The sequence below is a fragment of the Taurulus bubalis genome, assembly GCF_910589615.1.
Source record: "Taurulus bubalis genome assembly, chromosome: 7".
In the NCBI taxonomy this organism is placed as follows: Eukaryota; Metazoa; Chordata; class Actinopteri; order Perciformes; family Cottidae; genus Taurulus; species Taurulus bubalis.
Window position 1 is genome coordinate 10,934,508 of NC_136595.1, and position 24,431 is coordinate 10,958,938.

The 24,431-nt window shown below is 39.5% G+C and overlaps 1 protein-coding gene across 1 annotated transcript in view; it reads right to left on the reverse strand.

Moving 5' to 3' along the window:
• LOC306739280 (contactin-associated protein-like 4) overlaps positions 1-24,431 on the reverse strand; it is a gene marked incomplete at both ends in the record, with an annotated part of 81,700 nt that overhangs the window by 52,242 nt on the left and 5,027 nt on the right. The window contains 4 exons of the mRNA XM_079221259.1: positions 637-840; positions 1,827-1,974; positions 5,086-5,279; positions 16,195-16,305. Of these exons, the coding sequence (XP_079077385.1) occupies positions 637-840; positions 1,827-1,974; positions 5,086-5,279; positions 16,195-16,305 (657 nt within the window). The remainder of the gene's footprint in view (positions 1-636; positions 841-1,826; positions 1,975-5,085; positions 5,280-16,194; positions 16,306-24,431) is intronic.

The window sequence follows — 24,431 nt, forward strand, 5'->3', positions numbered from 1 at the left end:
ATTGCAGAAGAGTAAAAACTATATATCATAAAGCTCTGAGCTCACATGTGCAGCAAGCGCACACAAAATGACATTAACACACATTTTACAGCAATATACCGTTTTGTGCAAACTGCTAATTATTAAATACATTAGTTCTTGATTTGTTTGGTTCAGTCATATGAGTGAAAGTTAACACTATTCTACTCGTATATGACTGTACACATTTTTTTTTTATATATTATATTATTTGCTATATCATGATATTTGTTTCCATTTCTTTCAAATACATATTATACAGTAGTGTATTATTACTAAATACTGTACGTATGATACACTACATAATACATTTATATGTTATTATGTGTGCCGAGTTTATTATTCATACCCAACTTACATCTTACTGTGTGTAGTACACACATCTTGGCTCAAAAATTTGCACGACTGGATTTCTTTTACGTTAATGTTTGCACAATATACTCTTGTACAGCATAATGGTAATTTACCATTGCTTTTTGTGTGTGCGTCTCTAATATCCTTAATTTCTTTCATTTTTTTACAATGTCCTTCAAAAAGTTATTTATTGGTTTCATGTGAATTTCCCCTGGGAATCATTTGCCTTATCGTATCTAAATATTGGAATACTAATGTCGATACCTTGTTGGTGGTAGAGCAGCAGCCGTCCCTTCTCCAACACCAAAGTGAGGCTGTGATCTCTTTTCCCCTCGGCATGAAGCAGCGTCCCAGAATTTTTGAGGGTTTTAAACTTCAGAGAGACCACCTCCATCGCCGCCCAGCTCGGACGTACACTCCTCCTGTAGACCAGGCTGCTGCTGCCATCAAAGTTGGCCACATCAGAAGCTACAGAATGAAAGAGTATTGGAGGAAGAGCTTTGTTACACAAACAAAAGAGATTCCCTTAATTCTTCAATAACATTAATAATTGATTCATAAAAGTGTTTGTGTGCAGTTTGCTAGTAGTGCAACTATTTAGCATGTAGCTTTAACCACATAACATTCATTGATCATCCTTTGTTCCATTGAGAAGCTTTACGATTGAAAAAGTATCTTTGGAATCCCCACTAGAGTCTGAAATAAGGTCTGAGTTTGAACAATGTTTGACTAAAAACTGAGTTTGTATTGAACATGTTTTGTTCATGAGGTTAATGTGAAGAAAAAAACGTCACGCCCTGTTGCAACTTAGAGATAAGCAAAACTACAAAAAATTTGTGCAAAGAAATATTAGTGCAAACAAAACAGGAAATATTTTGAAATTCAATTTCAGATGTTTTTGTTGCAATGACCAGAGATGCTTGAATCGCTTGTATTCCACAGTGGACGAAACTCATGTTCTGTTTACAGCAAAAAAAAGTGACTAAAGAATCAAGCACACTAGTGACCATTTGTGCTGTTTATTCTGTAGATTCTTTGGTTTCTTCACATTCAAATGTGTTTTGTCCTATGCAGCTTTGTCATAACTCTTATTCTAAGATGTCACAAGTCAAAACTGAAAAAAAAGTATGAAAAGAAGAACTGGAGCCTGTCTGAACCAAAAAGTAATCTGTCTTGTATTCCATGAAACAATGAACTAAATGTCCTGTCAAACCCAACCTGCAGTATGGAGGACAGTACAGACAACTTCTCTGTTTGTTTATGGTGAAGAAAAACTAATGCCTCAAAATGATTATTGTTTATTATCTCGTTACATGCAGCATCCTAGATCTATGTCACTAAATGCTGAAATGTTCGAAAACTGTTATACTTCAATTGAGTAGAGATCCCAGAAACCTTTCTTTAAGGCACAAGCCAAAGATGACAAAGAAGTAAAATAAAGATATTGGACTTACTATAACGACATCCATATATCTCCAGTCTGAGTCCAGTCCTCCCAGTGGGGTTCCAGTCCAGAGGAATCAGACGGAGGTAGCGAGCTATCACCGGCTGTTTAAGCTTGTACTGTACCACAGTGTCTGCATTGCTGTTACCTGGGAAAGCCTAAAACGACAGAACATGTTGCTGCAAAGACCTGTTGATAAACTATTTGTAGTAGCCGCGATCAGCTGTCAGCAGGCGTAGGTCAAAATCCACAGCCCGCCACTGGCTGACAGGAACGGAGGATCTTTTTTTTTGTACTTTAATGCTCATCATGTTGCTAACCAGAGGAATGTATGACATTTGAAGTTTGCAGCCTTCCTCAAGAATAAAAGCTACAATGTTCTAACTTTCATTTGGCAATAAGTATGACATGTAAATAAAAACATGTTTGCAGTGAAACAATCCTACAAAGAAAGAGATGCACTAGTTCCCGAGCATAACAACTCTCTCTAATCCCAAAACAGTCTTTCTGTGTTTTCAAACTTTGAGCTCACAGACCATTGATCCCAACTGCTGATGATGTCTCTCCCTCCCTCTGTCCAGTGATCAATAACTGTGGGACCTTTTCTGTCTCCGCACCGAGCCTCTCTTCAAAGACTAATGGGCTCCATTTTCCCAATCAGCTTCCTGTGGGAAACCAGTAGGATTCTCTGCTTGACAGACAAACAACTCTTACACTGTAGACCAGGGGTGGCCAAACTTTTTGTTTTTTGGACCATATACAGGGACATACAGTATAATGATTCACAAGCCGAAGAAAAGTATATACATAGTTTTCAACCAGTTACACTTTCAGGAAATCCGTGTTTAGACCAGAAAACCCCATGTGCCATAGAACACAAATGTTCTATCAAAATAACTACATATTAGCAAATATCTGTTGATGTTCAAGGCCTAAGGACCAAATTAAAAGATTGCAATTGAAATGTACATCCAGATGTAAATATGTAAATCTAATCTTAAAATGTAACAAAGAAATACGGCCAAAATGTTCAAATATGGTTTTCTGTGCCAAGATGTTAATACAATCACTAAATTTAGCTAACATCTGGCGTTGACTAAATTTAAAAGGGTGTGTAATATAGTGTTATTTATAAGAGATCTGCTTAAGCCATATTCTAGTTTATATAAAAAAAATTAAGAAATGTAACACTAACTGCGGCCCGCCGGCCATAGTTTAGCCATCGCAGTCTCCGACCAACACGAGCATTGGTGAGGGGAAAAAGAAGAAGCTGCATGTGTGGTTGTGTGTGCATGTGCTCTGCTGGTGTCTGTCCTCCTTACTTGAGAGTGTGTGTCCTGAGTGTGAACTGATGTGGCTATGTGAGTGAAATCGTCTTCCCTGGTGCTACGTGATTGTAATTTCAGTGGTCGTCTTCAGGGTTTTGAAGGGTTGAGCCGGCTGGGCAACAGAGCGTTAAGCTCAGCAAACAGCTCTGTTTCCTGCGGTGGAGGCTTAAGAGAGCGGCATCTCATTTACTGAGCATTTTTTGAAATATGAGTAGCCTCTGACAAGTCCTCAGTCAAGGAGAGTGTGAAAGGTAGAGCATGAGAGGAGGAGGAGGCGGAGGGATCAGGTGTAGAATAAGTACTTTCCAGTAATACCACATTGTAAAAATACTCCAACACAAGTTAAAATTCTACATTAACATTGTTCCTCAAATAAAAGTACATCAATATTATATGCAAATAACGAGCTGATAATGATGGCGTCTCGCAAAAGCTTGGTGTTGTTGGCCGAGGTTCTGAGGCATGGATGTGATAACATGTTTGCCTTATAGTGGGTAAAATAAAAAATAGGCCTACCTCGAAATTAGACTTAAGTACAGTTTAAGTAAATTTAGGGATGTGTTTACGACCAGAGCAAAGGGAGAAATAGGGAGCATCTGCTGAGAAGTCAGTGTGAAGCTGAAACTGATACAGCTGTTTTTGCAGTCAAATCTCCTCCTGAACTGACACGCTAAGCTGGCCTGACTAATATGGAGCTTTAGAAACATACCGAGAGCTAATCTGGGTTCATCACCTTTCATGCAGTGTCAAACCAACAAGTTTTTAAGCTTTTAGAAGTCATACCCTGTTCTTTCTCTTTTTAGTGATGACTCCCAGACTTCAGAGAGTTTGTATCCTTCACTATGAGAAAATCTCATCCTGTCAAATCTAAATCAAAAGCATTTCTCCTGGCTGCTACTGCAACAAGGAGGGTGCACTGTCTTCAATAAAGGAGAGGGGAAACGCTTGACTGTCTCTGAATCAAATCTAATGCTGTTCAATCAACGGGGGCCTGCATGGCTTCCTGTCATTCTGACATTCAGTACAGTAGTGTGCTTTATCACACACATCCCTGTAGTCGAGCATTCTCTCTCTTTACTGAAACATGGAATGGTTACTAGCTTATGACAATGCTTTAAAATGCAGGAAAAAAAGAATTTTGAGAGCAAAAACACTTTGGGGAATACACAAACATACTTCATACACAAGCTTGATTATCAGCTGCACTACAGAATATTCAAATCACCACATGCAAATCTCAGTCAGCTTGCTCATTCACATTTACATTTTAGACACCGAGCTGACACTCTTATCAAGCTCTCAATGACTGAGCTGGCAAGTGTAACATCAGAGTCTTGCTTGGAGACTGATGATGGACACCTTCGCCTCTGCAGGAATCAAAGCTGTGACTTTTTGTGCACCAGGCAGTCTTTCTAACAACAACACCAGCCTCCCTTCAGCAGAGGTTCAACTGTTTGACAGCAGCTCCATGCAGTCGACAGAGTCCTGCCCAGGTTTCTTTCATTGTTGCATCCATTATTAATAAGGAGTGAAAGTCTCCCGGTGAGCCGACTTGCTGCTGCAGGCAGTACCAGTCCCCACAGATCATGTAAATTATGTCTATGATAGGGAGGCCAAATATATTTTAACTTCAATGAACTTGAGCTTTTGAGCTGCACTACCTCCGAAGCAGTCTTCTTAGCTGTTAAAATACCAGATAATGATATATTTGTTGTAGTTATTGCATCCTTATCTTGGTGTGAGCTACAGAGTCACTTTAATCTAACATGGCACATAACATGACAGCGTAAGGACAATTTAACCACTGAATGTATACATGCCCTTTTACTGAACACCGAAGAAAAAAAATTAAGTTTCTTTTGAAACATATTTGCTTTGGCAAATTAGTTGTGCTTTTCCTTTTTGTACTGTTTTGATTAATGTCTACTGCAGGAGAGTTACCCCGAAGCTGTCTTCCTGCCGGTGTTGTCTCCAGTTGTGTCCTGTGTCGCTGAACATCAACAGGTAAGCCGTCAGCCAATCAGAGCTGCCGTATCGTCCCTGCGTAGCAACAGCAGTGATCCGGGTCCGCCTCCCCAAATCAACCTCCAACCACTGGTATCTGTCTGAGACGAGAGGGGACCAACCTCCAGCTCCTGGACGGGGACAGAGACAAAGAGGGTATGTTAATGATGAGGTGTCTGTGTGTGTGTGTGTGTGTGTGTGTGTGTGTGTGTGTGTGTGTGTGTGTGTGTGTGTGTGTGTGTGTGTGTGTGTGACGAGCGGAGATGCAGAGCCATGTGACAGAAGTGAGAGCAGAGATTAAGAGACAAATTTAAGTAATGAAAAGTGATTCACTATATTTTAACCTACCTGAAATTAATCTTTAAAACTGTGAATTCATAGTCGCTTTGCGCTACCATTTTAAAGCTGGCCAATAAAAAAATCTCAGTTTGGATAAGAATACAAAATACTTGTTTGCCATAGATTTGTGGTGAGGGTTTTGCAGACAGGAATGCCAAAGAGAAGGCTAACATACTTGGAAGGTACAGTATATAAATGAATGCTTTGTTTCTAAAGTCATTAGAGGAAATAAGTCACATTCAGAGGAAACCCTGCTTTAGTATAAACATAGTTTATCCAATTTCTGACTTTGATTTAAGTCCATTTACATGCTCACAGATTTAAAACCCTGCAATACATCTTCCTGTGGTCTCATGATGACAAATAACAAATCCTCATACTCAAAGATATTAAGTGTATTTGATGCACATATTTAGAGAAAATAGATTTGACTGTGCATCACCAGGGTGGTATTTAAAGCAATTTAATGACTGTCTGCAACTGAAGTGTCAAGATGCGTCCTGCAAAACCTGCTCGGTTTTTATGGAAACCAAGGTGATTAACTCACACTATGTTCATATTTTAGTCTTAAACAAGTCCCTTCAGAACTCTACAAGCCTGGAGGACGTCTGTCTGTGTAATAGCAAACTATAATGGAAAAATATGCAGATTATATGAAAATAATACCACTGTATGTATTAAAATAATATGTTGACTGCTACAGTGTGACTGGTGCATTCAAAAGGAGCTGATTTGTCAAACTGAGTTGACCCCAATATTATGTTTCTATTTAATGTCTTCCCTGCTGTTTGCCAAGCAACAGGTGAGTATGCTCTCTACCTCTAGTGAAAGAAAGTGAAGAGAACACATGGCAAGATGATTACAGGAAACACACCCAGTATATTAAAAGGACATGGAGGTATACAAAAGAGCAGTGAGTGGTTTGTGCCATGAGAGGAGGAGAGAAAGCTCCAGTTTCACATTATTTTGCTTGTCCAGTCAATGTCCTGTGTTCAAGTTCCTAATTTATAAATGTTTAAGGTTGTTAATAAGGATGGCTCAGCAACAACAACACAAACTGCATTTGAAAAAAAAAATTGTGAATTAGGCTCAGAGTTCAGTTCTAAATGTTGGATGCATTTTTATTAAGATATGTTGAACCTGTGTTAAGTCAGAGGGAAGAACCGTCTGAAAGAAAATATGTTGTTGTTTTGTCATTGCAAGAGAAGGAGAGACAGCAGAGGATGAAAGACAGACAGGGAGTGAGAGTTGTGCCTCAAAACAGTAGCTGACCTTTGTTCCGTCATCTAGCTGTAATTTCATTTCTAGTTTGGATGATGCTGGCATGAGAGAGAGTGGATTTAGAGCGAGTGAGTGAGACAAGAACTATGGCAGGACCTGATTATGAAGAAACATTGGAGGTGATGGAAAACACTGCAACAAGATAATAACACTTTGAATACTGAGAAGGATGTGTGTGTGTGTGTGGGTGTGTGGGTGTGTGGATGTGTGTGTGGGTGTGTGGATGTGTGTGTGTGTGTGTGTGTTTAAGAAGAAGTGCTGAGTGAGCGCAAAGTAAATCCATGGTGCCCTAACAGCAGATGGAGAGATGTCTCCCCTACTGAGCGCACACACACACACACACACACACACACACACACACACACACACACACACACACACACACACACACACACATGATAACACAGCCAGCCAAAAGAGCACTTGTGCTTTTGTTGCAAAGAGGATGTCATGCTGAAATGAGGGACACACAAATCATAACAACATTTCAGACGCACACCCTGAAGTGGACACGTTCCCTCGTCTCATCACATCTATTATAAAGCTACTTTATTCTTATTTATTAAATGATCATAACACAACACACTGTGAACCCATATAGGATACTCCACGAAAGCGCTGTAGGAAAGATGTTTTTTTTTTACTTGTGAAAGTGGTATAGGGCGACAATTGGTAATCAGTTTGAGATATTTGAGAAAGTTTGAGACATATCTTAACGATTAGACACTTGTAGCTTGTTGCTTTTACAATAGCTCGGTTCCTGTTTTCACGCAACTGCATTCGTTATCTTTTCACTTTGAAAAGGCCTTTGTGACCTTTATACCAACATTATTTCTTTCCGCGTTTTACAGCAAGAATAATTACAACACCAATAATCAATCCAAATTCAACATGTTTTTATTTTGTTTCTACAACTTTCAAAATCAGATTAATGGATAGGAAATACATGTGTGTTGAATTAGCTGAGTCTGAGGCTATCTTCTTTTCTCTTTTGTCTGTGTTTTTCCTCCACCAGCTGTTTCAGTTGCTCGTTAGGGCAGCAGCTAAAGGCCAGAGCTAATAAGTACCACAGTAACAGACATGAACACTGACAGCACAAGAGGACAGAGCAGACATACTGACCTTTACCCGTTACAGCTGGATTGGAGAGGAAAGAATTGAAAAACATAGACAAGAGAGAGAGTGACAGAGCGAGAGAGGGAGGAAAATGAACTAGCATCTCTACAGGATTGCAGAGAAGGAAATAGGAAGAGAGGGAGATGGCGAGAAATAAAAAGTGAGGTAGATACCTCATCAGGAACTGGGGAAGAAAATAGAAAGTGTCTAAAATGAAGGAGAGCAGAGTGTGCTGAACAGTTTACTCAAACCTGTGAGGAGAAAAGCATTCACTAAATCCACCATGTTAGTTACTTGTCACCTGTTTGATCACCGATACAACAGTGTATGTCATGCCTGTCGGTTCTGATCTAGTAAATCTCCTTATTTTCTTCATTCAGGAAGGTAATTGAGGTTAAACACAGGTCGGGAAAATTGCATTGCCGCTCTGCTGGACAGTCAAATTAGCACATTACCACAATATAGCAGTCAGAAGACCGTGACTTTTAGAGTCACCCACATCAAAAGAGCAACCAACCAAACACCCTCAGGAGCAGCGGTGGTCTGAGGCTGGACAAGTAGTCTGGAGGAAAGGTATATGTGCGAATAAGACTCTTGTGAAGAACTGTTTGCTGTCAAACTGTAAATATCAGTGACACAACCAGGTAGATCTCTTGAGCTGCAATAAATCAGATCCCTTTGACTGAAACGTTGCAGTATGCACAGTGATAACAGGCATTACTGTCCCACATAAACGGTAATATAATAGATTGGTTTCCCAAATATATTGAGCAAGAAATGAAATTGCTGCCTGGATTATGTAATTTACGACCTATAAAAGCACATCATACAGTTACACTAGGTTACATTTCTGAGCAAAATACTTTCAGAATGTCCTTGAAACACTTATTTATAGACAATTTTTTTCCCAAAAAACTTTTTCCATTTTGCATAAGGAACACAAAAGTTCTCAAATGTAAAATTCTGTCTCAACATAAACATACGCCCTTTATTTGACTAAACTAATAAGTCTTAAATTGTAGGGAAAAAAGGAACTATTTTAGATACTATGTGATACATTTCAGTCTGTGCCAAAAAAAGTATTGAGTTTTGATACTGAGCACTAAAAATAGAGAAGATAAAGCATTTCCTGTTTTGAATTAATGGACCAATTTCATTGCAAAAGGTCTCTAACCACAAACTTGGGAGTGTGACCTTCTTGTTTTCCGAGAATGTGTATGTGCTGGTCGATGGGAGACTGCTGCCTAAATCAATACAAGTTTGATTAGTACATGGTTGCTCATCAGAAACAGATTTTAAAATAAACATAGCTATATTGCAGTATTGACTGCAGAATTTTTCCTTCTCAAAATGTTTTCATCCAGAGATCAAACAAAACAAAATGCAAGGATACACATGGAAGATGTTGGGGTCCTTTGTCATTTACTTAAGTTTTTCAACAAGTAAAATAGTGGATTACAAGTGGAGTACAATAGTGGATTCCTCCAAATAAGTGTATATATATATATATATATATATATATATATATATATATATATATATATATATATATATATAGCTGCAAATCATACATTGATTTATTTGGATTAGCAGTAAAGCATCAAAGGGAAAGTTATTTTTTAAGAGCTTCCTCTTGGCACAGTTTTAGAACAAGGATGTGTGTCAGGGGTGGATTATGAGTTTTTTTTTTATAGCAGCAGGGGTGGGAGATTAAATCCATTTTTAGAGATTACAAATTCAGATCCCACATCAGACAGTTTGTGCCCATCAAAAACCACAAGTATCCTTGATTTCTTTTCTCCAGATTAGAGCACCATTTTAGTGACAAATATCACTTAAAATCTAAATAATAATCGGCATATATGGAACCAACTCGGGAAACCCACTGGGATTATTTTAAATGTGAGGCAGATATGAGAGAATCAGCATCACCATATCCCTCTAACTATGTTAACTATGTTAAAGACAATAACAAAATCTGAAACCAGGATCAAGTTTGAGACTGGAAATCCTCCATTTGAACCCATCTGCAGAGATACTATAAACTACAGCATACAAGAAAACAACAGACATATTCTGCATACCCTTCCGGGGTTTGTTCTTCAATGAGGGTTGAATGTCTTTAACTTCTCAGCTCGATGCATTCAAGTACCTCCCTACAGAAGCCTCTATTTTCAACATGATGCTGTGAGCCAGAAAGCCCAAATCTGACCAAGAGCTCACTTTACTTGTGCTGGTTGCACCTTCATGGCTCTTTATCATTTGTCCTATAGTTACCCTACAGCACTGGTTAGGTTAGCATGATCAGATCATTCCCCAAACTGCAAACTGAAACGCGTTTCTCGACGCATGCCTATGAAAATATAAGTGGGTAATATCTGGATTTGAAAAGGATTGATATTAGGTTTAATATACTGCTAAAGGGAGACTGTGGTCTGTAACACCACACACTCAGCTAGTCCACCTGGTGTTAGACAGAGCCGTCTCCACAAGGAGAATTAACTTCACCCATCGTCTCTCTTGATAAGACGGTAAAAGAACACAAGACCAGGCACATTATTTATATTCGTTCTCTTCTAATTGCTATCTGCACTGTGTTGGTGTCAACTGGGAAATAGAGGCTGACACAATGCTTGTCAGGGCAATGGCTTTACTAGAAGGAGCGGATGTGTGCGCCAAATAAAAGTAATGTTTGGCTAGAATGGATACTGTTGTTCCAGATGAACACACTAAGGGGAGGACACAGGACAGATGGGGAAACAGGATACAAGCCATTACAGGAGGAAACAATCAGCCAACGTGAGTTCCAAAGAGAGGTGGTAAGACACAGACAGCCAACAGAAGTATCAGTACCAGGTTAAAATGTGTGAATGAGTCTGACTGGGCTTGAGGAAATATGATATGTAAAGTAATATTGCAGTGAATTTTAGGTGGAGCTTAAGGGCTTTTTCTGACAATCTTGGAGGAAATATGCTGCTATTTATACAAAATATGCACCAGAGCAAACAAACAGCTTTATTAACAGTGATGGGAAGCAGCAAAGCAAAACAGGACATACTAAAAAAGGAGCAGATTTTAACATAGCAGGCCACTGGAACATGTGTATGAGTGTCAATTATACAAACCTTGAAAACAGGTACAGTGAAGCAGTGAAACCAGTTTTAGGGGTCTTGCAGGAAAATACAATTGGGAACCAGGCTATGAAGATGCTGCCATTGGGGAATTTAAACAAAATGTGGTCGGCAGCTTAAAAATAAAGTAACAGGATTACTAAGTAATGGGACTCGAGCTAACATGACTGAAGTTTGCAGGTTGCAGGTTTCAGCGGTATCAATAGGGTTTTTCTATAAAAGTAGACGTGATTAAGATGATGGTGTTGTCATACAGAAGCAATAAGTCACTATAGCTAGACAACAAAACATGGAAACAGAGAATTTGTGTCTTTCAAAAGACCCATATGATCTTTAAAAAAAAATTGTGTTTACTTGGAAAATAATATTTAAAAAAAGCTAAAGCAAGGTAAACATGGTTCCTTATTACATCTGCTTCCCTGGCAGTAAAAAAAATATTGGATCCGGAACACAGGAAAATATGGATGCTTAAAAATACAGTATATAAAATAAAATGAGAGAGGGATGTAGAAGCAACAGATAAAAGTAAGAGGCTTTTAGCTGCATTTTGTCAAGGAATTAGGCAATATGTATGAATATAATTAGATTCATGGAGAGAGTGACTACCTCAGATTAACAGGATTTGAGCAGAGGAGCTGTGGTATTTAACCAGATAAAATGTTTAAGAGCAGCATTAAACAGGCACCTAGAGGTGGCACATTAACATCACACAAAGATCAATCAATACTTAATTCTACGGTTCCCCGACAACGTTCATTTCAACCTACAGCCCCCTGCTAATATTTGAATCCCCTTTTCAAATCTAAATCAGCACTTCCAGAAAATGATTACTGGCTGATGAAGTGTTCCAGGCCTATTTCAGCGTAATTACCGGGGTTCTAACGTGCAATTATCAGTATGGCCCACTGAAAAAAAACAAGACAGTTTAGATGTTAAATACCGCCATTAACATTTGCCTATAAATGCTAAATGCTGTCGTTAACATTTGGCTGTAAGATGGAATGAAGTTATCTCAATGTTTTCTTGGTTGTTAAAACTACAATTACAGACCACGCTCAACAAGGAGATTGACAAAAGAGTGGCAGGACAAAGAAAGGAGAACATACAGGAATGATGAGAAAAGGAAGGAGAACAGGTTTTAGCGAAAGCAGGGGAGTGGACATCCAAAGAAAAAAAAGAAAATGTTTTGGAGAGATGGGAACACAGCAGCACAATGGGGGGCAAACATAGAGAGTTAAAAAAAAGAGCATCCAGTCGATAGACTATCATGGTCCCTACTTGACGTCAGAGTCATTGCAGAGTTCAGCTGCTCATAACTGCTGATATTTGCACATACGCATGCAGCCTGAGGGGAATGCCCCTCAAAATGTTTTCCTCATCTCCATAACAGCAACAAGACAGTCAAAGATGACCTTGTTGACTGACTCAGTTGGAATATCGATCATCAGGTGAGTCCCCAACACTTCAAATGTGTTTGCACCGAGCGAGCTGCCAGCGAGATGCATGACAAGTCAAAGTGTGAGGACTGGCAGACTGCACCACCAAGAATATTTCCATTGCAACATCCATCTGCAGCTTCATTTTGCTTATTCTCAAAGTGAAAACAGGCCCCTCTTCCCCCTTCTCATACTGCTGCTTGCTTAGTTGGAGGGAAAAAAACACGACTCCATGCTGCTATTGCAGACTAAATACTGGAGACATGCACTGATCAGCTTGTATAAAAAGCCCTTGCTGCTTTTCTATTAGCCTTTGTGTGTGTGGAAAACCAAGTTGCCTCTGTGAAGGAGATTTTTAACACGAATGGCCTCATCATTTTTTTATTCTAAGGAATGGCACAGTTGGGGTCCGATAACAGTGGAGCTGACTGTTCAAACTAACAGCTGGTATGCTTTTTCTGCTCTTTTTGCTGTGATCTCAAAACAAGATCAGTTAATGTGATTTGGCTTTTTCTTGATTAGATAAACATTATCTTCAACACTCAGATGTTCTGCCCCATGAACTTACTGGTGAATGATGAATCTGCTTATATTGGCTTGGTGGCTCAGTGTGCAGACTGAACACACATGGGTCAACATTAGAAGAGCTGTTCAACTTAGATGCCTTTGATTGAAAGTGAGGTTTTATGGTAGTAAAGAGTTGCTCAACTTGGGCAAGTCCTACTCATCTCCAGCAGTATAGTTTACATAAGCAATACTTGTCAGTTGTTGGAGACAAAAAACATCCTGAGCATAATGAATGAGTGCCATAATGTGCCTCCCTGGCCTCTAACCCAGAGCTCTGTGTCAAAGCTCCTATCTCTGGCCTCTCCCCAACTTCATGACATGCTAATTGTCTACTTTGCACATTGTGATGCACCTGGTAGTAAGATTAAATACCAGTGCAGGACTGTTGCTTCCTCCCGTTGCTGTTGGCTACATTCAGTGTCCAGCCATAGCAGGGTGCAACACTGGAAGTGGAGGCAGCACCGTAATGGGATTAAATGGCTGCCATATGTGAACATTCCTGTCAATGCCAGCCCCCATATGTGTGACCAGCCAAGTTGGGACTAACTGGCAGCAGCGAGGGCCAAGTAGGCATTTGGGAGTTTTGTATCCTCTATATCCCAGCTGGCAATTTGGCTTCTGATAGAAATGTTGTTTTGTTTGTTATAACACCTTTATGATGGATGAGACACTTCACTGGCTACTTTCGTCACGTTTGCCCTCAATAAAGCAGTGAGAGGAATACCAGGTGAACAAGGGTCACTGATGTGGACTCCAGAGAAATTTACAAGCTGCGAAAATTAGACGCAAAACAAGAGAATACTATTTTCTCCAGACAGCATAAATATTTTACACTTATTGCAGATATTTTGGGGTTTACAAGATCATCTGAGATCTATCCTTAACTTGCCCTAACTCAACTCATGCATTCCCAAGACAAGATTCTGCAGAATTTAGGCCAGCGATTTCCAAAGATTTTTAGACCATGGCTCTCCATGTCATGGCTCCTAAAGCCGCCTAAAACCACAATTGCCTTTAACAGGTACGCAGATGCTGAACAATTTTCATCATATCATACAAGTTAAATATTTAAAGCCAATTCCCAACCACTCAGAATAAAAGCCAACAGGTACTCTGCAGATTTACAAATGAATACTTGACCTACAGGCATACTATGCAGTAACCGTCGCTTACGGTTTGTAAATAGGACATTCAAAGTTGGCCCCTCTTTTTGCCGCTCAACGACACCAGAAGCACTAATCACCTGATTGTGGTTGCCAGCCCAATGTACCACCTGCAGCAAAACTGACAGCCAACCCCAGATTCACTCAAGTTTTGGAACAAGCTTGGCGTTTCACCTCACTATATATGCATTTTTTTTCGGTGCTGTGAAGCCCATTTTGCTAGCTGGATGCATGCTTGTGTAGGCCCAGTGCCCTTAGGCTGAAACATACCAAACATGCAGCAAAACAATAAATCAACAGGCAGAGGGTATGTTTTCTGCAGGCATATTTAACACTAAACATTGTTTTTCAGAAAAACACTGCAGAGTATATCTTTAAATAAACAATGAACAAAATGACAACCAGCCGGTTTGACTCCATCAACATGTATGTCATATACACCAGAGATGTGGGAGCCACATCACACATATATTATGATAACATTGGTAACTTGGTTACTCCAGTGAATTACTCCTCGTCCTCTATAAACCTGTCCGTTGAGTTGTTAGTCAAGTAGTGTTCAGTCTGATTTTAGTATTGTTGTTAGATCTCTTTACCGTATGAAAAATCTTTAAATTGCTTGCTCTGTCCCTATTATTGTGACTACTCAGCTCCTGAAAAACTGCTGCGCTGGAAAGCATGTTGTGTTACTTTGACAAGTTGAATTGTCATGCAACAGCTGTGGCTCAAACTTTCAATATGATGGTTTGAATATTTCCTGCTGTTTTCTTCTGTTTTGATGTGTTTGAAAATGTAATATAAAGCAAAGTTAATGTAAATGTCGCTGATTTGTTTTAACTTGGTGAAATGTCATTAACATGCACAATAAATGAGCAAAGAAAGGAATAAGAATTCTTTGTGAACCCCTGCTGCAGGCTGCTGGAATGGGTCCAGCTGTATGATTGGCTTTATGTTTCAGTGGTGCCTACAGACCCAAGAAATGAGCACAACAAATTCACTGTCTTATCAATGTCCTGCATTGTATTGGAATGTGTTCACAGGAATGAAATTGTGCAGCCTTCACAATTACATTTTGCTGATTTAACTTCAATTTGTCTTCCAACTTCATGTTGGTCAAATTTGTCTTGCAGTAGGCATAAAACCAAACGTGTCCTCCTCAAAGCTCTAAAGCCATCCATGATTTACATTTCAATTTAGGCAACAAAACTACTTTGTTGGGTTGAGTAAAAGATTGTGTTATTGGTTATGCTACTTTTGGTTTCACATGTGATGCGGACACTGTACTGCTGAGGGAAGTTCCTGAGTTAACTTTGATTAAATGACTGATTTAATATTTGTGATGCGTGGCGAGGTGAAGACTCCCTCTTGGATCACTGCAGCCTACAGAACAGAACTGTTCACATTTCAGAAGATGAACTTTTTCTCCATCTCTTCCCAACATTGCACTGGCCTGTAGGTGCTTCTTGACAATTGATGTCAACAACTGACTGAGTACGTAAAGTTTAAAGCTGCAGAAGGCCAAATGTTTTATGAATAGCCAGCACCCAAAACCCCTCATTCGTCATGCTTAGAAACACAACTGTGATCAAATGGAAAAGATTACAGCTGGTAAAGAAAAGGGTCGAGATGAAGGTTCTGTCGAGTGACTCTGATGTTTGAGTTGGATGGAATAAATGAAAGCAAAGGAGACATAAAGAAATTTAAAAAAGGAGACTACTGATGACTACTGAGTGTTTGAAGGTAATCTATCTTACTTATTTAGTATCCCACCGTTAAAACTTTTGTTCACTTGCTAGTCTTTCAACCGCTCTTTCTCACTTCCCTCTCTCTCATGATTTCAGCTTTCTCCCTTTAAATCAATGTGTTTTTACTCATCGGAAAGCCAACAACAAAGTGGTTTATTAATGTTAAAAAAACAGTCATTATTTATGGAATTAAAGCCATCTTGAAATGTACTATAAGTAGTAACACATTTAAGATGGACAGTGAACTTAGCAATGCATGATTCCTCACCTTCTCTCCTGTTGACCTTGGCAAAGACCGGCCCATGGCTGCTGGTTAGCTGGGAGGAGCTTCTGAATGATGACGGTGGCAGATTGGCTACCAGCGGGCTATCACATACCTCTGTGAACCAATCACAAAGCAGAAAAGACTGTTTAGAATCATGGAGAGTTTTATTGAACCTATTGATCGATATGGTACAGTAAGTTATTTCTATATAACGATGGTGAAAAGCAGACTGAAGGAAGTGAGGAAGTTTTATTCTAATGGAAAGGTCAAACTTGAGGCTCTCTTGAGTATACATAACATACAATGTTAGGTTAGGGCAGATAATGGGGTCACACAGAGCAGGAACATGAATAAGACAACTTTGTTTCAGTGGGAGTCAGTGGAGACCTTTTCAAGCCTCATACGCTTTGATGATTATAAATGTCAAGGGTGGGAATTGAAGTTATAAATTGAGTAAAAATGGTCTCTGAATAAGTGACCCATGAACATTAGGATATGGCGTGTGTACATATTATACTGATGTACCGACAAACAACGCCATGGCAACAGCCTCAAAGAAGAAATTGAAGGGTACAAGTGTGCCAATGTTAAATATAAAAAAACTGAATGTCTGTAAAGTATTGAGTATGCTTTTGTGTGGTAGAGTAATTATTCTGATTATCAATTGATTTGCCTATGTTGCAATACTCTACTGCTGTAAGAGCCACTTGTCACTGAAAGGTAGGAGGCCCCCTTTCCAGTGGAAGATCTGTCAGCCAGTATCTGCCCTGTTGATATGAACTTTAGCAAGAAACTACTTTGAGGACTGTTGTTCTGCGTCTAACAAAAGCAGTTATGAAACAGGAGCATTGGCTTGTTTACCTGATTATTAAGTAATTATCAATTGTTCACCGTTTCCACGATCACTGCAAAAGCGCAGTCTAGAATGTTGTTTTTTTAATGGATTTTGCTTTCCAGCACTGAGTAGAGAGCAATTTCAAATTATTTACAACCCATTCAGAAGTGCCAGATCCCATCTCCCTCCTATGACAACAAGGCTTCCGCGAAGATTACTTTGTCAACATTATTGTACTTCATTTCTAGCACAGAGAGAGTTTCATTGCCTGAGACTATAAAGCATAGACTGTTGACAGTTTTGAATAGCCTATCATATCCTAAGTCTACCCAGTGTAACCCCTCTCCTCTCTGCAGACACTGATCTGTGCCTTTCAATCCAAGTTCATAATTTTCTGAATCTTCCATCCATCCATTATCAGCCACTTATCCAGGGTCGGGTCGCGGTGGCAGCAGGTTCAGCAGGCCGACCCAGGCTTCCCTCTCACCCGCAACACTTTCCAGCTCATTCTGGGGTATCCCGAGGCGTTCCAAGGCCAGCCGGGAGATATAATCCCTCCAGCGTGTCCTGGGTCTTCCCCGGGGCCTCTTACCAGTTGGACGTGCCTGGAAAACCTCTAATGGGAGGCGTCCAGGAGGCATCCTGATTAGATGCCCGAACCACCTCAGCTGACTCCTTTTGACACGAAGGAGCAGCGGCTCGACTCCAAGGTCCCTCCTGATGTCCGAGCTCCTTACCCTATCTCTAAGGGTGAGCCCGGCCACCATACGGAGGAAGCTCATTTCGGCCGCTTGTATCCGAGACCTCGTTCTTTTGGTCACGACCCAGAGTTTGTGGCCATAGGTGAGGGTTGGAACATAGACCGACCAGTAAATGGAGAGCTTTGCCTTCCGGCTCAGCTCCCCCTTCACCAAGACAGACCGGTACAGCGCCTGTTTTACTGCTGCAGCCGCACCGATCCGCCTGTCGATCTCCCGCTCCACCTTACCCTCACTCGTGTACAAGACCCCGAGATACTTGAACTCCTTCGCTTGGGGTAGGCATTTTGTCCCCACCTGGAGGGAGCAATCCACCAGTTTCCGGCAGAGCACCATGGCCTCAGATTTGGAGGTGCTAACTCTCATCCAGTGAGCAATCTTATGTCTTTCTTAATGGAAGTGCAGAATAATATATTGGAACATTTGCTTTGAACTATCATCTCGTAATATCACCGCTCTAACCCCTCCTCCTTTGACCCCAGATATGTTTAATTTAAATGTTTGGCACTTAGATAGATGTATACTGTATTCATCCCCAAAGGAAATTAGTTCAATACCAATAAATACCAAATAAATACCAATTACAGTTTCATCCCAGTTGTCAATTGTCAAAACTTTGGTTAATGTTTTTCATGTTTCCAGATGGGAAAAAGTAACATGTTTCCAAGCAAAGTACGAAACAGTTTTCTCAAAGTAATAAAGGAAAACTACTGAAAACATCCAACCCATCCCTCTGGTTTGACTAATAGTTTTAAGGACCATATTCTGGGGTTTTTTCACCCTTGATTATGATAATCACTCAAAGAAAACAATCTGTATAGATTTTGGTAGATCTGCACACCTCTCATAATGCTGTAGTTTCTTTATCTCCATCAAGCTGAGCCTGAAGCTGACAGAGGCGAGCTGTGGAGTATAGAGGAGCAGCGACTGCAAAATACAGTAGAATCTGTGTAGAGAGATGAAATGAGAGCTCTAAAAACTCAGTAGCTTAATGTGTCACGAGAGCTCGGCCTCTGCAAGATGAGCTGGTTAGAAGCAGCAGAGGTGTCTGAACAGATGAGGCTGATTTTCCTCGGAGGAGAAGTGACATCTAAAAGGTGACTGTGAGAATAAGGTAGAGCACAAATAAAGAAAGCTTAGAGTACACTGCAGGTAAGAGGCTGCTGAACTGTCAGCCACTGACCTGGGCTTTGTCAGACACGGACATGTGGATCTACAAAGCCTTTCTAAAAACAGAGGAATGATGGAACCTCAAATTAATTTTTTGATAGAAGGATATACACTAACAGCAGACGAAGATCTGAACCTACAGTAGAAACCTAATATGTCTCAACAATTTGTTATCACAGTTCAGTATCATTAACCACATATGAAGATCTTCCAGGACATATTTGATGTCATTAAAACCATTATTACCTTCATCAGCCTCATCTTCTCTTTTATCTTTGCTTTTGAGATTTCTTCTTTCTTTTTTTTAAACATACAAAGCTACATCTGGTCTAGGAAGATCTACATCTCCAGTTTTATAACCTCTCAAATGGCCTCAAGTTTGCCAGTTACTGGTTTAACCTGGCTTGTGGGAAAAGTGTTTTGTTAGAGACCACTTAGTATAAAAATACTAAAGCAGTTTTATTTATAATCAATCTTTGGACAAATGAATGGCGTTTGTGTTTTTGCAAATGTCATGAGGATTTTCTAATAGAGTCCTTTTTCTGGAACCATACCCAGGAGATCCAGTTTAACTTCAGTTTTCTGCAAGTTATACTAGTTCAAAAATTGTTTTTTTTTACTAGTTTTGAACTATCTGCAGTATATCGTCCAGTTTACCATTCTCGTGAAATAACTGAGTGCCGAGAGAGATAGCAGATCCAGAGACGCTGAATACTGATGAGTGCCATCCATCACTTCAACAAACTAAGGTGAGAGTTCAGAGCGGTGCAAGTGTCCCAGACGGTGAGTGTCGACGTGTTGATCAGAGTGAGCAGGATGTAACAGCAATCATCACGTGGAAAACAGCTGGGCTTGTTTGTTTACATACTTTTCACCTTTTTAACAAAAAGATGCCAAAAGACACACCTTTGTCTTTTTGCACCTCTTTGTTAAAAAGCTGCACCGCTCTGAACTCTTACCTTAATGCTGGGAACTAAAAAGGCACACAAGAGTATAAACCTCAAAGCAACTCTTCTAACTTAGAGGTAGCACTAAAAAAAATTTAAATAATAAAACGTGACCTCAAATGTACTTCCTGAACCAGAAAACATACCCTTTGGAACTTGAAATCAAACCGCTGTTTATGTTTTCTTCACAATAATGGATATACATCAAAAGGAGCGTATTATTAGACCGTTACACGCTGTCTAGTCAAACATGTACGTATCTAAAAAATAGAAAAGAAGTACAAAGGACCGAACCAGAAAGAAAAAGAGGATTGATACTCAATTATATTAAAGTCAAAATCTCTACTCAAGATGACATCCTTCTGACAATGAGTAAAAGATATCTGCGTTGTCTTCTGTAAAAATGTGTCACATTGCCTCTTGACTTTGTCACAACAAGTCCACACCCAGCAGTTCTGTGAGGTTATAATTAGCCACATAGTTACTTGGAGCTAAATGCTAACATCAGCTTGATAACACAATACCTCAACTTCTATCTATCGCACAGTTTGATTGCTTTGCAATGATCGTTGTAGTATAACTGAGCCATCAGCATGGATAGAGTCTTTTTTTAAGGTAACTGTCTGCTACTCAAAGTAATGCCACACCACCAATGCCAGCTGTGATTGATATTGAATTTCCAAAAGCCTTCGTAAGTAAATAAACTTTACTTAGTAACCCAGTTTGTGACTTTCTATCTGAGTTGTGAGGTGTCACTTAAAAGTATTTTGTTGAGTCATCCAGAATTGTGTCAAACTAATAGTGAGTCTGGTAAAGCGTGCAGTTTGGCTGAGGCTGGTGTGAGTCCTGCAGACTGGAGCCTGACAGCTTAAATGAGACGCTCTGCTGCCGGACTGACTGCTAACAATGAGACAAAATGCTTGTTGCTCATTTCTACTCCTTCGCCTGTCTGTTGGTGGCTAAAGCACCAGACAGGCCCGTAATTCGACTCATTCTACTCTCATCATCTTAGACCTCCCCTGGTTTAAATAAAATAAAAAATAAAAAATCACGTTAGATTTTCAGATAAACTGCTCACTGAAACATAATTAACTACTTTTCCTCTGTAAAATGGTATGAAAACAATGCTGTCATTTGTTCTGTGCTAACTGCATTAACGTGCGACTCCATGGGAGGCCGAGCTAATCAGCAGAATTTAATGATCAAAAGAAATCTGCACTGCAACAAAGTAGCAATTAAAAAATTTATCAGGAGTCGGCGAGGTTTAACACTTTAGCGCACATACAGATTGCTGAGAGAAACCAACAAAAAAAATGTATGCGGAACATATCAGTAATGAGAAGGAAGATTAAAAAATCATTGACAATGAAATATGTCAGTTTTATGCAGATTTGGTAGAGTTGCTCCAAGTTACATCACTTCTACTAATGGACCCAGGAGGAGATGTGTGGAGTATGTGATGAGACTTGCAATAATGGATCAAATTTGAATTTTAAAAAAGGAACAAGAACTTAAATGGCATTTTTCTATTTTCCTTTTCTCATTAAGTCATTTTATTTACACACACAAAAAAACTCTACAAATGATAATGTTCTTTTGCCTTCAGCACTTAATACTTTTGTTTTTAAATAATCAAGCAAAGCATTGCCTTCTTTTCTGAAAGAAACAAAACGGTTGTGCATGCCTTAAACCTCGAGCTGCAAACATTTTGAAAGGCAGTGTCAGTAGATTTCAACAGAATGACACATAATCACAGTTTGAGTTATAACAAGTCTTTTAAGGTTCGGGGACTTTTGTTATTGACTTTTGGTGGGAAAAGGAGATGGTCAGCAGTGTGATTGTTGTTTTGAACCCGTCCACCCACCCCGTCCTCCCTGTGCATGCTGCATACAAAGCTACTCCATCTTTGGGATTGAGTTGTAATCAGTATGGCAGCTAGAGGGGTTTGTCACTTGAAAGTAAGCAATTATTTGGGGCATTGACTGAAACAATTGATGCTTTTCTTTTTCTTGGGAGGGCAGTCACCTGATGTGAGAAAATACTTATTTTAGACTTTAATCAAACATTATTATTATGTCAATTGAATAGATGTGTGTTGGTTACAACAGAGGATGCGTATAAGCAGCCAAATAAAAATATACAGCAAGAAACTAAATTACAACTTTTTATATTCTTTACACACAAAAACAAACGTTAATCCATTCAATATTCCTGGTAACTAGTTTGTTACTGGGTAAGATGGAGTGTACAGGTCGTCACAGTAATGTTGGGCAATGTTTGCATAATTATTCCTAAATCTTCCCTTCTGCAGCAGCTTGTTTAAGAAGAGACATATTAAGTGAAATGGACATCGTCTGAAAACAATAGAATATGAAAGCTTCTATTTTTTACATTGAAATACTGTATCTTCAGGACATGCTCTTGACTTTTGCTGATCCCCAAGGCCTCTTCACCAGATCTTAAATAACAGGCTCTCACTGGTAAATGCTTGTTGTATAAAAGATAATTTACAACCTGGGTCATCTTTTTGAGGTTAGCTATCATTCTGGTTGGTCATACATAACTGGACTTGAAATAGACATGGTTAAACTCTGTCTGATGTAAAATGTTGAAATGGGGTTACAGCAATACGATCCAGGAGTATTAACTTGATGGTGTCCGGTTTGAGGCGAGCAGAAGATTCATTCAGCCATCAAATAATCTTTTTTCACAAAGAGTGGGAGGTCCAAGAAGAATCAGGACATGAATAAGAGTCCTGATGGTAATAATTACTACTTACTGTATTTCAAGAGGCACTTACATGGCCCGCTCACACTGCCACTCCACTCCAACAAATATATAGGCTGTCATTGAATCGGAAAGCAGGGAGGTGAAAGCAGCAGGTTAAGTCATTATTAACTGTATTTATAGTTAATCTGATGTCAATTTGTGGTTTAATGGATTGAGACAGGAATAGCAATGAGGGAGGATGCCAGGACTTTCTTTAAGCACATGGCTTTCTGCTACTATACACATACATATATACTACACACACACACACACACACACACACACACACACACGCACACACACACACACACACACACACACACACACACACAAACACACACACACACACACACGGCAAGAACACTTTAAAAGAAAAGTCAAAGTTATTACTTGGGTCTTATTTTGGCAGTTTGTGGTTAAGAGACGTAACTTGTGTATTAGAGGGCTTGATGTTTAAACAGCATATTCTGTGCTAACGAGGCAATTATCAGAAGTCATAGCTTCACAAAAAAAGCTAATAGATAAACTACATTTTAAATCTGTTCACCTTTACAATAAGGTGTCACGCTTGTCGTCTCTCAGACAATCTGCCAGAAAGGAAAATAGCAAAAAGTCTGTTAGAGGCACATGATGCATGTTCTGCAACGTCCGACTTTGCTCTGTTATTGGTTGACTCAATACGTGGAACCTCATTATTGAAATATGACAATGTTTCCATCCGGACCGGCCGTTTGACATTGAAAGTACATCAAATAATTTAATTGTTGATACATTTCCTATGCATTTATTCCTGCTCACAGATCCTGATCAATGGAGCACATCATCAAGAATTTCCTTCAAAGAAAAAGGTAATTGCATTGAAAACCCATGTTGCAGTAATGTTATCCCACTGGCAGGAAAGTAAGATCCTGACACAGAAGAACAGGATTTTATTACTGAAACTTGTGTTGCTGTGCACAACAGAGCTGCAGCTCTGTGAAGGTGAGATGAGGGGAGTCAGGCGAATTAATCTGACATCGCACACATACACACACACACACACACACACACACACACACACACACACACACACACACACACACGCACACACACACACACACACACACACTGAAGAAGAAAAAAAAGAAAACCCACTGATGGGTGAAATGAGAGAAGGAGTTGGGAGTGTCACTGCATGGCTTCAAGACGGAGGGCAACTACAATGAATGTCCACGCAGGGCACTGAACCAAACTCCTCCACTTTTCTCTCTTTTTGTGCGCACTCCTCATTCGTTCTTCTACTCCGGCCTTGCTTTTCCCTCTTCTCTTTCTTTGTCCCATCGAACCAGTACAAATATAGTGTCCTTTAAATTCTCTCTCTCTCTGTTCAATGTCAAATGTTGTGGCTCAGTTTTTCCCCAGCTACCTCCCGTTTCCTTAATTAATTTAATAATCCTAAACTCTTTAAGGATATGAGACTTTCAAAACTTTTGAATAACCCCTACAAATCCCCAAAATCAGGGCAAGTTCTCTTTGCTCTTGAAAAATAGGGAGAAATATATAGCAGTCGTTGGAACTTGGAATCCATATAACATTATTAATTTAATTCCTTATGACTCTTTAAATGATATGGCCTACAATTTATATATGTAAGTACATATTGTAATTATTGACAAGTTTAAAGCAGTTAAAATCAATATTTTGTATTATATCATTATGATATTAAACTGTTCGCCATTACCCATATCAAATGTATAGGTGTTACGTCATTGTGTTTCCTGT